The sequence below is a fragment of the Dermacentor andersoni genome, chromosome 1 (assembly GCF_023375885.2).
Source record: "Dermacentor andersoni chromosome 1, qqDerAnde1_hic_scaffold, whole genome shotgun sequence".
NCBI lineage: Eukaryota > Metazoa > Arthropoda > Arachnida > Ixodida > Ixodidae > Dermacentor > Dermacentor andersoni.
In genome coordinates, this window is record NC_092814.1 from 119,759,109 (window position 1) to 119,773,700 (window position 14,592).

The window sequence follows — 14,592 nt, forward strand, 5'->3', positions numbered from 1 at the left end:
GTGTGCATGCGTTTATAATTAAGGAATAAATACTGTGTCCCATGACAATTGCCCCTTCCCACGCTTGTTGTGCTTCACCGTGTAACATTTCTGTATAGGCTAACTTTTGGAGACTGGCATTACGCAATTCGCTGTGCTTTGCGAGCTTCGAAGCCAATCTCGAGGATTAAAAAGGCGAAGTCGGTGCCATTGCTGACAGCGGCGAATTCTTTCAATGAAAAACACGGCACCGCACGTCAAGAAGCTTAATAGCGAGCGTAGAAGCAACTAGGCCTAGCGTTGCCGCGGTGGTGGCTACGGCTGCCAGCGGATCTGCATGCAAGAAGGCCGGTTCGAGGCGGCAGTGGTGGCTTTAATTAATGTCATTTGAGACCTGCAGTCAGGGCAATATACACTGACTCTATGGGGTACGTGGTGGTGCCGTGAAGGTGTCCAAATTATCGGGCATGCCTGAAAAATCGGGCGTCAGGAAAATCGATCGTTAATTACTCTGGCAATACCCCGAGATGATGACGCGGCATCAATGACGATTTGTGGCGATTCCTCTGTTACTAGAGCTAGCATCAACATGACTTTCGTTCTCTTTCAATAAAATGACAGCTAATTTTCCCTGATAGAAGCGGAAATTCCCCAAGTTCTCCCTGAGTATTTCCAGACTATTCAAATTCCGTGAGAATTCCTGTTTTTCCCGTTTTTTCCGGTTGGTAGCCACCCTGTGACTACAACACAAAACACACAAAAAGTTAGCCACGCCTTCTTCGGACACCATTTATGAGCTAAGCATCTCACAAAGCACAATCGTACAGCCACAGTCTACAGCTACTCTTTGAGCTCGTTTACACCCTGGCAGCAGTCAAAATTAGGGGTATGCAAATATTCAATAATTTCGAATATTATTGAATACTATATTTTTAATATTTGTATTCGATTCACAAACTAGGTATTCGAAAATTTTCAAATATTCGATTGGATATGATTATTTGAAACAAATTGAATATATTGCTGGCTGCACAAGAGAAAACATGGTTATTAGTGTTTATTTTTATCTAATCTAAGAAAGTGTGTCTGATCTTGTGCTGAATTTTGCGACAATTTCATGCTGCTGGTGAAATTTCACCTGTAAAACACTTAGCCACTAGATGGCTAAGCTTTGCAGGAAAGCCAGCCTCTCAGTAGCAAGGGGCACGGGTTTGCGAACAGCGACAGTGCGCTCTTTTGCAGGTTCCACCCCCAATCCTGAGCTTATTGCTTGACAGCAAATGCGATGAGTGATGACTGGTACAAGGTCAAATGCCTCCGAGTTTACAGGTAATCGATGTGGTATAAAAAGGAACAGGTTGGCAAGAACAGACTAGTGGAAATTACTCAATTTTCCAAAGCTAACATGAGCCAAATACACAATCTTTTAGCATAACTGCTTACTAGTTTAATTTTTTTACCAATGACAATGTAATTGCAATGTTCCAACATGTTAAAATAAACCAACTTGCTAATAAATGCATGTGCATATTATTATTCGATATTCAATGCCAAGTATTCGTATTCGATTTGTACACAACAATGTTGACATTTGCACACTCCTAGCCAAAATACCATAATACACAGCAATCACTAGATATACTTATACTCTTGCAAACTACACTGGCACTTGGGTGCTGCCAATGCATTAAGCACATTAGCAACTTTCACAGTGACAGAAGATGTTTTACCTCAGTGCACATCACACTGGGCGAGCAGAAGTAACAAATCCCATGTTGACAAGAATGTTCTTTTAAGCGATTGTTTGGTGCCCTGTCAGATGCTGGCAACCATTACATAGCATACTCTTTAGTTGTCAGTTCATATCTTTAGTTCATATTCTTTAGTGGTCGGCGTAGGGTGCACTGAGCAATAGAATATAAGCGAGCCTTTTAGATGCCATTATGGCACAAATTTGTCCTTTTCGCACAACTTGGTGAAAAGGTTTCCATGGATATCCAAACAGCACAATTGGCACAGTTCCCACACCACTGCTGTATTGTCGGTACTCCTCCAAAGATCACAAGGATTTATATGCACTGAGTGAACAGCCAGCTTTTCTCCACATAAAAAACGGGCAGCTGTTAAATGCTCACAAACCTTGCAGTGCTTCTCAAACCCCTGGAAAATACGCCAAGCCAAATCCCGGTAAGTCTCGTTGCGTGTAAAGTAGTACATGTACCAGAGGCTTTCCAATGTCTCTGGCCGAAGAAGATTGTGTGCATCATTGCCCTGCAAAAAGCAAACAATGCTATATCAGCATTGTGGCTATTGAGTTGCATAACTGTATGCACACACACGGACACACACAAAGCCAGAAATAACAATATTTTGTATAAACAGAAAAAATAAATCAAGTTGAGTGACCAGTAAAAGCCTTTTTAAAGGTTAAAAAAGAAAAGTATCTAATTCTGATTTGTGAATGTACAACAATGGAAAAATGCCTATATAGATTTATAAAGGTCATTGATATACAGGCAATATTGCTAAATCTTAAGCTGTGAAAGAAATAAGCACTACAACACATTCAACATTCACATGGTGAACACGATGTGAAAGTCTTACTAGCAGTTCTTGCAGGAATACTCTTCTTATGACACCTGTTTTTTACTAATAATTTACCAATACAGAATACCATTATACTACATATTGTAGTACCCCATTCATATGCTATGAAAAAAAAAAATAAAAAAAAACATACTAACCGGGAAAACGTACGATCCAAAGTCACTAAAAAATTTGGAAGACTCAATTATAGTTGAAATACACGTAATGCGAAGTGTTGCGCAAATCACTGCAGCATGAGACGCTGATACACGCTGAACTGATGGTGTCCCGAGTGGTACCCAGACACGCAGTTGTTTTTTACGGTTACGATTGTGTACCTAAGAATTTGGCCTGCGTCAGTAGCTTCCTCGGGCGAGGGGTATTGGCGGGAAGTTTTGATGTGCCCACTCAGTGAGCATCGTTAAGGCACAAGACGCCGACGCGCTTCAGGCTGTAGGGCCTGAGCAACACGAGATGCGCTTTGTTGTTTTCCCATTTAGTAGTGTTTGAAGACGGCGACGAAAAATCTAAACGAAATCGACTTAGTGAGCAACACCGGGATACGATGTTGCCAGAACAAAACCCGACTTCGTGCCGCCTGCAGCAGGGAATGGCAGCACGTTTGGGTTACCGCATGCAGCACGCTTCCAACGGCACTGATAGTACTATGCCACATGCCCTGTCAAACATAAATGAAGATATTTCTTGCGATAGGGTTGGCAGCGAAGCATGAAGCACGTGAATGGAGATGTGCGATGTGACGATTCGTTGGTACCGAAAGAGGAAACTGAGCGTGCACCGGCATTTTCATGTGAGACGGGTGGGCGAGTTGCGGGGAAGCTGCTACAGCAAGAGGCTACTGTTCGCGAACGTGTGCACCTTGCGACTTTCCTTGTTTACATGGGATCTAGCGGCCCCGAAAAAGTAACATACGATCGCAGTTTGGCAGTGCACTGAAGGTTGGTGCCGAAAGATCATGTCTTCCGGGAACGTATTAACGAGGTGCAACTGTAGTGGGTTGTTTTCTGTGTTATCGATGGCGAACGTTGGCACCAGGGAATCGTACAAAACAGGATCGTATCAACGAGACTCTACATAACACCATTACAGCATATTTTAACATTTTCTCTAAGCATACTCTAAGTGAACTTAATTTTAAATGTATGCTGTAGACTAAACTATATAGGTCAACACAGCACAGTTCTACTGCTTTTCAGAGTTACAATTTATTTATAAAGCGCAAAAATAGAGTCAACATATCACAATCTGGCGACACCATCTTCACTAACTTGAAACACTGTGCGCTGCAAGTAAAAGCATGCATGTGATGGGCTGACATCCAAGTATCTTTACTGACTATACCAAAACTTGTTGCAACAGTGCTTCAATGGTATTTTTATAAAATGAATTCTCATTTCAACATATGTAAGCATGATGCTTAAAAAAACGAAAATAGACAGATCATGACGCCAGTTCTCTGAAGTGGTGCCCCTATCAGCAGCTTTACGTGATACCTGGCCCGACACCCTTTCAGTAATGCCTCACATGGTGTACAATACACGCACTACAAGATGACACCACAAATCAACACAGGAGGTGAATTTGAAACCAGGTAACAAGAACCCAAAGATTGCAGCATGGGGACTGCCTAGTTCATGCATCCTGAAATCTCCAAATGGCAGCCTCCTGTCTCTTTTTGTATCTTGGGACAGTACTCTAAAGAAAAAAATCCATGTGCCAAGTCCACAACAAAAGCCTTGTGTCCAGTGCTCCTCAAAATGAGACCCTTGATTAGCATGCAAACATTTCCTTTTCCGCCTCATCTACGCTAATTCTAGCTAGCCAAGCCTACAGACATAGCTTAGCCAAACCAAAAGCATTTTTTGTAGCTCCAGTGGCACCTACAATAATACCAGTTGAAATTTAATTGCAGGGCTTAACGTCCCAAAACTGCACAGTGGGTTATGAGGGACATGTGGAGGAGTGCTCAGGGATAATTTTAACCACATGGCCCTCTTTAATGTGTGCCTACATTTAAAGAGCCATTAAAAAAATATACTTTGAGCTAGATTTATTGAGTTTTCGTTTAGTCTATCAGTGTTTTCTGTGTGCCAATGCAGCCAAAACTGTTTATAACGAACTTGACAGTTCCGCGCAAAGTGGTCATTGCATCATTAGTTCGTCTATGTGGACTCCCATTCACAAAATGTTTTATTCCGCAGAGTAAACTTTCAAATAAATAAGAAAAAAAAAGCCTTTAGGAACAGACAAAAATTAACAATACCGTAGCTGGAGTCGGCATTTACAATTCGTCACCACTTCATTCCACAATAGGTTTCTGAGTACCTTCATTTTTGTTTCCGGCACTTTTCGAAACCTAAATGCAAGTTTCCATTAAAAACGTCACTTAAAGAATTTTGAAACTACGAGCGCATCCGCCGCCATTTTTTTTGCAAGAGCTTGTGATATATTTTATGGCAAATTAGTTCTGCGGAATCCTGCAATCTGGAACAAAAAGTAAAGAAAGAAAACTTTCATCTTCCCAAATTCAGCATGAAGCTATAGAGGAAACCCACATGGATTCCTCATGAACAAAGTTTCCCAGTCGAGGAAAAATCCGTCCTGGCCTGGCCCAGGGCCCGTATTCCGAAACGTTCGCCTTCCGCGAAACTATCGCCTTGACCACGCCTCCGTCAACGGCACTCGCTGAGTGGCCGTTTTAGCAAAAGCGGAAAATAAACAGCGCCATCTAGTAGTTCTGGCCTACCTCATTTTAACGTCATGGTGTCGATGGGTCCTCTCAACATATATTGAATAAATGAACTTGTCTTTTGGCATCTCTTGGCCTTCGGTTGGTGGTGGAGTGCAGTAGAGATAAGATAGGTGGTAGTTTATAGTAGCCTTTTTGTTGGTGTCTTACACGCGTTGTTTCGCGGCGATATTTGTTGATTCACATAAAATAAAACATTTCACACTTCCTTCTTCAATTTATTTTACCTAAAGAGGCCGTAACCAAACATAGTCAGTGCGCAGAACCCGTACTGCGGCCACTACACTCGAAAACAACACACCCAGCCGCTCTGCACTCGCACGGTGCGCTCTCTCATGCGATGTGAAGCACTCGACAGCGCGTGTTGGTAGTGCACGTTAACGTCACGGATAAGCAGATGCTTGATCTATTGAACATGACTATCGCGGCGGCGAAACTATCGCGGAAGGTGAACGTTTCATAATACGGCCCCAGGATGAATTTTTACTAAGATGTAAATCGTAAGTGCCTTGAAATGTGGTCATTATAACCGAAAGATCCTTATATCTGGGATCACTATAAGTGGATTCGACTGTATATAACTTTTACCTAATAGTTCTGTGGAAACCAGCAACCAGAATTAGTAATGGGAAAGTTAGACATCCACCCAATCGTAGCAATTGTTACAAAGGAAACTTTGTTATGCAGAAAATTGCCGCCGAAGGTCCCACTGGTGCTCCTCAATTTGAACTACCCACGCCATGACGGAGGAGTTCACATAACCTCCACATGACCTCCCTCTATGTCGCTTCTATGTCTTTTAGAAACTCTTTATCGCACTGCTTTGTGGCTGCACGTGTTCTGCTTGCGTAAGTTGCTCCGAAAAAGCCATACGACCCACAGTGGTGAGACACAGCAGCCACTCTGTGTGAATCAGCCATCTGGTGTCACATATGAGAGGTGCCATAGTCTATAGCAGGTGGCATGACTTCGATTTCCTATTTTCATCATTTTCTCGCTTACAAAAGCTGTGTTTTCATTACAAATGATGAACGTGTTATTACAGAAGATTATTCTCTCAAACTAGCTCAACTTAAAATTTTCCTTTAGTGCCTCTTTAGGTACACATGTGTTCCGCCCTTATCAGAATGCAGCCGCTGTGGCCGTGAACCAAACCCACAATTTTGTAATCAGCAAAAGAATAGCCACTGCAGCGGGTACAGTAATACAGTCGAATTCCGATGATTCAACTCTGACAGGTTTAACAAAAGTGATCGAAATATCCGGCGGGTCGAGTTATACCAAGATGCAGAAAAAATGCCAAAACACACTGCTGATTCATTTGGCTGTATTTGCCCAATGCTAACATGACCCCCAATCAAATGCGCCCCCCACTTTCTATGTGTCCAAAGTAGGAAAATAATATTAAACCTCCTAAACAAAGTAGAAATCTAAGGTGCACGTGATTTTGTCGCAAGAAAAATATGTAAGGGTCTAATATGTGTTGCACAACCGTGCAGGCAAATTACGGCGCAATTTTCTTCCTAAAAAACATATTGGGCATTAGAAATTCGGTAAATACCATAATGAGAAATTGCAAGCTATCGTTATTTCTGAAAGATGATGATAGGGCAGGCAAAAAAAAGGAGTTTTCCACAAGAAATTTCGATGTGTGTTCAACACATTCACTGTGCCCTAAGCTCCGCAGAGACATGCTGCCACTAAAGAGGCCGCTATTGTGGTAACGATAGGGGCCAGGCATATGAATTCTGAGTGGACAAGTTTGAACTATCCGGTGAAGGCCAATTTTAGGACAGAAATAACGAAAGTTTAGGCACATAGAAATACATGGGCACTGGTTGGGGCCTTTGGTCAGGATCGAATTAACCAAAAAATTCAAATTAATTAGAGTCTTAACAGAAGCCTACTGTACTGGTGCCTCCCTCCCGATTGGTAGTTATTAGGCTTGTGCGAATATTTGATCAAATACAGTTAAACCTCGATATAACAAAGTTGGTAAATCGGCAGTTTGCTTCACTATATCAAAATTTAGTTGTATTAAAATTCGACCTTTTATGCAAATAAGTATGGTCGCCGATCGATTTTTCTTCCACGGAAAAGGGCTGCAGAATTTTCCAGATTATCGGGCAATCAAAAAAAGCAAATTTGAATGAGAAAACAATTAATTTTGATGAATTTGGGAGTTGGCGACGAGTGATATGGTTTCATGCTATGTATGTCGACGATATCTTCTCGGCGGTAAAAATTAAGTGAAGCCAGCCATGCTTTCGTGTGCACTCTGCCCCAGCAGCTATCAAGAAAAGTGCCGGCAGCGGGGAGTAGATGCTTCGTCTGCCTCTCGCTCCAATGGGTCACCGAAACTCGACATTACGCAATCTCCAATCCTAAATGCACAGTAAGACAGGTTACATGGTGCCACGCCATCTCAGCACGCCCACTCTTTGCACATGCCACAGATTACCTCTGAAGCAGGGTGCGCGGCTGCATATGTGCTCAGACGCGCTTACAGCCATGTGCAGCCACAGCCCAGATGCATGCCACAAATCAAGACGCACACCAACTTAAACCTTCACTCCGTCCCCTCGCGTGCACTTGATCGCGTTACCACGAGCTGGCTCCCCTCCCCTCTTTCCCTTTGCTCGCGCGGCAAGGAGGCACTCGTAAAGCCACCGTAAATTCTTGTCTCACCCTCACACTTTCACTCGTGTCTAAAGCACACTGTGTGGCGGGTACGATAACATCTTATCGCACTTGTACTTTATACGGAACATGATGCGGCTCCACTTCATGGGACGTTCTTGTCGCGCACAGGGGGGGAGAGGGGATTTGAGAGGAGTGTTTGCAAACGATCGCTTGTAATTCAATCAGTTGACCATCTGTGTCTGTGGGAGTTGCTATTTATTGTCTTGGCACTCCTTTGCGGCAGCAGTGAAATATCATTATATTGAAAGCGCACACAAAGACACTTTGTAATATCGAGGTTCTAAATACATGGTGTTTGTGGGGATGCATGACTCTCACGCGTCCCCTGATATCTTGTTTTCCCGCATAGCTCCCGTCTCCTGGCACCCGCAACGGTCGGAGTGGTTGAAGCACAGTGCGAGAGATGGCGCGAGTGTTGTGCTGCTAACGCCGCCTCACGGCGGGGTTACTTGGGTGCGGGAAAGACAAGGCGCTCTCTCTTTGGCTGCGGGTCGGTGTACGACGTGGACGTCCCGCGCGTGCACCAATCCATGCTTCTGCGAGACCGTCTCGCGTGGCATCCATCGAACGCGCCACCGTTCGTGTGACCGTACGCGCGAACGACCAGGCGTTAGGATCCAGCATGGGGCGAACATATTTGCTCGTTATCTGGTCGCGGTGAGTCGGCCTCGTTCGAACGCGCCACCGTTCGCGTGACCGTACGCGCGAATGACCAGGCGTTGGGATCCAGCATGGGGCGAACATATTCGCTCACTAAATTTGGTCGCGGTGAGTCGTACTTCTAGATTTGTCGCGCGCCCATCGGCATGTTTTGTGTATAGCAACTCGGCTAGCAGGCATTGATCTATGAAAGGTGCAATAAATGCCCTTGCGATTGTTCGCACTACTGTGATGTCGTTCCTTTGTCCCAAGAGCGCGGGAGAGAATCCCACATGTTCTATGGACAAGAGGTTATGAAAAGTTAAATACTTTCTTATATAGACAATTTTGTTATACTGAAGTTCATTATATCGATATTTGACTGTATTAATGTATTCAACATTAACTTCTGCTCAAATTTCATTTTTTGAAGTATTTGAAACTAATAAATATAGATTTAAAAACCTGGTAGGTTTCAGTGAGCAAGTTTCATTGCCATAACATCGCTCATAGTTATGACAAGCTAAGACAAGAATTCGTTTACAGTTGCTGACTGACTTTTGCGGCTGATCGATTATTCAAATATCGATCTCGTGGCACCACCGCCTTCTCTCTTGAATCAATGCACGACAGCAACCAATGTCCTGAGCGCTTAAAATTCTCCAACTCGATTTTTTGGATATGACCTGCATGTAACAATGTCTCTGAAAATAGCAGCCATGAAGAAACCTTGCATTATTCAGGCTGTCCCCCATACTCCCGTTTTGCTGATGAGATGGTTTCTCAGCTTCCCAAGAGCAATACGGCAACTAGGAATAAACTTGCATCGACTCAGCGTGAAACAGTAACCTTGGTCGCCAACATTCGGTGAAGCAGCGCTGAGTGGACCTAATGGCTGGGGCTGGCGTGGCAGTGGGCAGCACAATGTCGGGGTCATTTGGCGCAAATCGGTGATTGGGCCCGAAATCATGCACACAGGCTAGGCTGATAAGCAGCGAGAGTGCCCAGCAAGTTTTTCTGTCTGCTCACTAGATATAATGGGATAAGCTCGCAAGTAGGCGGGCGAGTACTTTCAGAGATACTGTCATAGATACTTTCGGAGATGCTTTCGCAGGATTTAGCACAACTTGGCACTGGACGTGGTGCTGTTTACGCCTGCCAGCATTTCAGCTGCTGTGCCAAGCTCACTCACTCTCTGTGAAAGGAACACTTTTGGCCGACTGGTTTGCTCGACACATCCTGTGCCGAGTCACGCGAAATCTCACAAAAGTGACCTCTGAGAGTGATCGCCCAAGAATACCGCCCCTGAATTTGCTTACTGCTGGCACTGCATAGTCAAGGTCACACTTGGCGCCATCGCCTGTATCGCGTCGGCCAAATGGAAAACACTTTTGCAGCCTCAATCATCGCGAAATTTCAGACTGAAGGACAACATGGAGAAAAAGACTAAATGAATTTTCTGTGCTGTTCGTATTGTAATGCATGAAAACATCTGAATAGCAGTACTTTGAAACTGAACTGATTCCAGGGATGAAACTGTTTTATTCTTTGCAAGAAAAGTGCCGTATTTCCATGATTGTAAGTCGACCTTTTTTTTTTTAATTTGAAAATCTGAAGAGGGGGGTCGACTTACAAACGAAACCAAAACATGGCACCGCCAAAAAAGCAAGACCAATGAGATATCAGGGGAGCTACAACGTAGTTACAATTTTATGTTTGCTCTATGGCCCTACCCATAGCTTTTTACTATCCTGCGCGTTTGTTCGCTTTTGGAAGGGTTTTTCAACATTTTCGAGAGTTTTACAGCGCACGCAACACTCATGGGGAGGCGGGTGTTGATAGTTGATGGAAGTGCCGCTGTTCCATTTGCGGCGGCACCCTCAGAACGGTGGCGCTTGCTTGGAGTGTTGATAGTTCGTGGAAGAGCAGATACCGCTCCTGTGTTTCTCTTTCCCTGTAGCTCTTAGTTTGACGTGTTCGACTTGACTGCTGGCTACGTGCTACTTCCACGCTTCCTCGGTCGTCATGACTCGTGTCATGAGTGCTCCAGGCCCATAAACATGCAGCGTTCAAGAGGGCTGCCATCCTTTACGCCGAAGAAAAAAATCACTGCGCAGCGCGGAGCAAGTGCGATATTTCTGAACGGGTGGTGCGAGAGTGGCAACTGCAGCGAAGCAAAATTTTCATCTGTGATGGCAAGCGAAGAATTTCCCACGAGCCGAAGTCGGGACGCTTTCCGGAGCTGTAGGCCAAGCTTGTGGTGTACGTGATCGGTCCCTGCTCGGTATGAGTGATCGGTCCCTGCCAGTGAAGTGCGACATGGTCATGAAACAAGCCCGGATCTTCGCGTTTTAAAGACCTGCTCCGCCGTGAGTACGAGTAGCTGGCGGCAGAAGACCGCGAACTTATGCCAACCGGACCTGTCAAAAGAGCTTTCCTGACGGGTGCTTGTGGTTGGGTGCATTCAGCGTGGGCTGCTGTTCCACAAGATGTCATGGTGCGGTCGTTTGCCAAATGTGGAATTTCGCTGGAAGACGATGCGCTACGGGACCGTTGCAGCAATGAAAATGGTAGCACTAGTGAGGATGATGGCACAAGTGAAGACAAGTAGTCCAGTGACCATGCCAGCTACTAATAAATTTTCGTTATGGAATGCGCCCTCGGGTATGCTCTTCTTTTTTCCCCTGTCACATGCGATATGGGGGGGTCAACTTGCATCCGAGTCGACTTACAATCGTGGAAATACGGTACCTTTTTTTTAGCTTTGTCACCTTATGGCACTTGTCAAGGTTTTATGCCAAATCCACAAATATTAAAACTGTTCACTTTGAAATTATTAGACACTAATTACTATTTGTCATGACTTCGCTTCAAACCAATTTATATATTTGCACTACCCTTGTAGTTATCACACATTATCGGGGTGCCACAGATAACAACATTTAAAGGGCCCCTGAAACAGTTCAGACAAATTTTGTAGACGTGTAGGGTACAGCTAAAGTTAATCAGTTGCCCCGCAATTTGTGTGAAGCGTGTCATATTAAGAGAGTTACGGAGGATTACAAGTTACCCTTCTCCAGAGCCATGCATTTTCTCTTCAACTAGTTCGCCGAGTGATTGGGGCTAAGCTCCGCCTTCACTGGCTCTGCGTCATGATGGCACATCATGTCGTCTACTTCCGGTTGTCTAGGAGCGCGTGCGTGAAGCCTCTCCAACCTCTCCGCCAGCTACTTGGCAGTCGACCCCAAGCGAGAGCTATTGAAGCAGCGTGCGTTGCGAGCATTCTGTCGCAGTGCTGAACGGGTCTGGTATTCGGGTAAACAAAGGCGAGCTTGGCGTTTCAACCGATGGGCAGAGGCATAAACTCAAGCTGATGAAGGAACTTTAGCGTCCACGTACGTGAGCGGCCTGATCGGTCTGCACGGTCCAGCCACCTGGTGGTGCAGAGCTTAAAGGGACTCTAAAGGCAAATACTAAGTCAAGCTAAAGTGATAGATTAGTGCTCGAGAATCTCTAAGATGCCAATATTATCGCAAACAGAGCATTACTAATAGAGAAATTGAGGTAAATGCAGGACATGATTAGAGACTCCCCCGGGACATTCAAGCACTTCCCGATGACAAAAGCACTCCTCAGTTAAATTCTGTCACTAGTACTCTACTACTTGTTGAAAAAAACATCCTTGTATTATAAGATGAAATAAAATGCTACCTGTCCAGTTTGATTTCATTTTTAGAAAAAAGGACTAATTGAAATTACTCTTGACAACGACGGAGGCGGTCGACAGGTTTCGTTTTTGCTCGACCCTGAGTCGCCCGTGCTTTCGTGTTTCACTACTTTCCTGATTGCATAGTGCTGCGCTGGTTTTGCTGACTCGCGAAACTCGCACAAACTGCAAGTAGCAGAGAATTCAACTTTCAAGTGATGTCGCGGGATGCGCGAACGGTCCATGCCACTTGACCAAAAAGCAGCTGCAGCGGCGAATTCGCCACTCTTTCTTGGCTCAGTACCGCCGTCTGTCGAGTGCTGTTTTACTCACTGACGGCAGCAAAGGGTGGTGATGGTGTATGCAACGTCATCACTTCCCCGGTTAGGTGGTGGGAGATCTTAATTTCGAAAAAGGTATTCGGACCCTTCAGATGCAATTTTCTCGTAAAATAAGTATTTTCTTGGCACGAAACAAGTGTTGCGATGTTTCTGGAATGGTATGTAAACAGTCCATGCCGACTTAGTATTTGCCTTTAGTGTCCCTTTAACCAGCCAAACAAAGAGCTAATATTGCTCTAACCAAGTATAAAACATTTTAAACATTTACAAAAACAATGAGTTAACGATTACGCTCCTGAGAAAAATTTAACCAGCAGCAAAGAAGAATACACTTCGTTACTGCTACAGTCGAACCCGACTATATCGAACCCGTTTACATCGAATTATTCTATATATCGAACAATTTCTGGGCACGGTATAGTTACAATGAGTATATATAGCAAAAATTATGTTTACATCGAACAAAAATAGCAGCGACTCCCGATATATCGAACGTTGAGCGGCGGAAAAGTGCCCCCAGAAGTTGGCTTTCCCTCGCGGTTGCATGGAAACCCGACGGCGCGGCTCCATCCAACCGCTCTCCCTACCGTGACCGCATTGCTTCGGACGAGCCATCGACACCCCCCTGCAAATAATTATCCTGGCCCGCCCGCAGTGCTTGCTCAGACAGCCAATCAGAGGCTCTTGTGCCTTCGTCGTGCAAAATGGCGAAAGTGCGAGTTGTCTCTGCCCTTTTCTGCTCCATTGTGTTTGTGCCTTGTGGGCCTTACACCACAGTGTTGCCGTGATGAAGCGGCAGAATTTGCCTTTCGTCGTGAAGCTCGAAATCATAAATCGGGTTGAACGCGGTGAGAAGTCGGATGTGTCCCCGCAGCGTGAATGATTCCGAGGAACTCTCAGGACGATCTTGAAGAATAAGGGGGAAATTAGGGCTAAAGCGGCCAAACTCTCGCCCCGGTGCCCATGGCACCCAACGCGTACACACGGCCGTGTACAAGTGGTTCATCCGAAATTGCTTCAGCCGTGCCAGCTTCCGCGTGCTCGGTGATGACTGTAAATTCTGGTGAATGCGACGCAGCCGTTGCCGGTGTTGCCAAAACTTGGAGCGAGCTGTCAAAATTTCCGGAAGCTGTTGATGAATCAACAGTGGACGAGTTTGTGAGTGCAAATGATAGTGTCGCGACCACGGGAGAGCCCGAAAACGAAGACTACATTGCCGACATCGTACCGAGCACAAGTGAAAGTGGGCACAATGAGGAAATCAACGACGGTCCTTTGCCTACATCCTCTGAAGTGATTGGTGCGCTCGCACTAGTCCAGTGCTTCTGCGCGAATGCGGAATGTTGCGGCCTCAGCTGCTCCCGACTCCTTAGACAATGTGGAGAAGTGCGTGTGTTGCAGGCAGCGAAATTGTCCAAGAAGAAAGAAATGCAGGACTATTTCATGTGAAATTAAGCTAGTTTCATCAATAAAGTGATTTTATATATGGTATGTGCTTTTATGACATCCAATTATTCAGCAGGCTAATATCGAATTATGCTCTATATCGAACTGATCGGTGTTTTTTTGCGAGTTCGATATAGCCGGATTCGACTGTACTGTGTTTGGTTGAGCTCTGTGCCACCAGGTGGCTGCACCGTGCAGACCATTTACGTTTGTGCTTCTGCTCATCCTGTTAAATGGCACAGTCAAACGGACAGGCCCTGTCCCCTTACGCTTGCATTTATCCGAATACCTGACTCGCGAAACGTTATTGTGGTAGTAATATTTTGGTGTAAAGTGACGGCCGCAAACGTGCAAGTCCTGGCTCCTATCGGATAGCGACGGTCCGGTGTGCTGCAGCCACTCCACTCGTCTGCTGCCTTGCA

The 14,592-nt window shown here is 45.1% G+C and overlaps 1 protein-coding gene across 2 annotated transcripts in view; it reads right to left on the reverse strand.

Annotated features, from left to right (window-relative positions):
• alpha-Man-Ib (alpha-Mannosidase class I b) overlaps window positions 1-14,592 on the reverse strand; it is a 63,160-nt gene that overhangs the window by 9,909 nt on the left and 38,659 nt on the right. For both annotated transcript variants that reach the window (XM_050193718.3, XM_050193717.3), the window contains exon 9: window positions 2,119-2,250. In XM_050193718.3, the coding sequence (XP_050049675.1) occupies window positions 2,119-2,250 (132 nt within the window). The remainder of the gene's footprint in view (window positions 1-2,118; window positions 2,251-14,592) is intronic.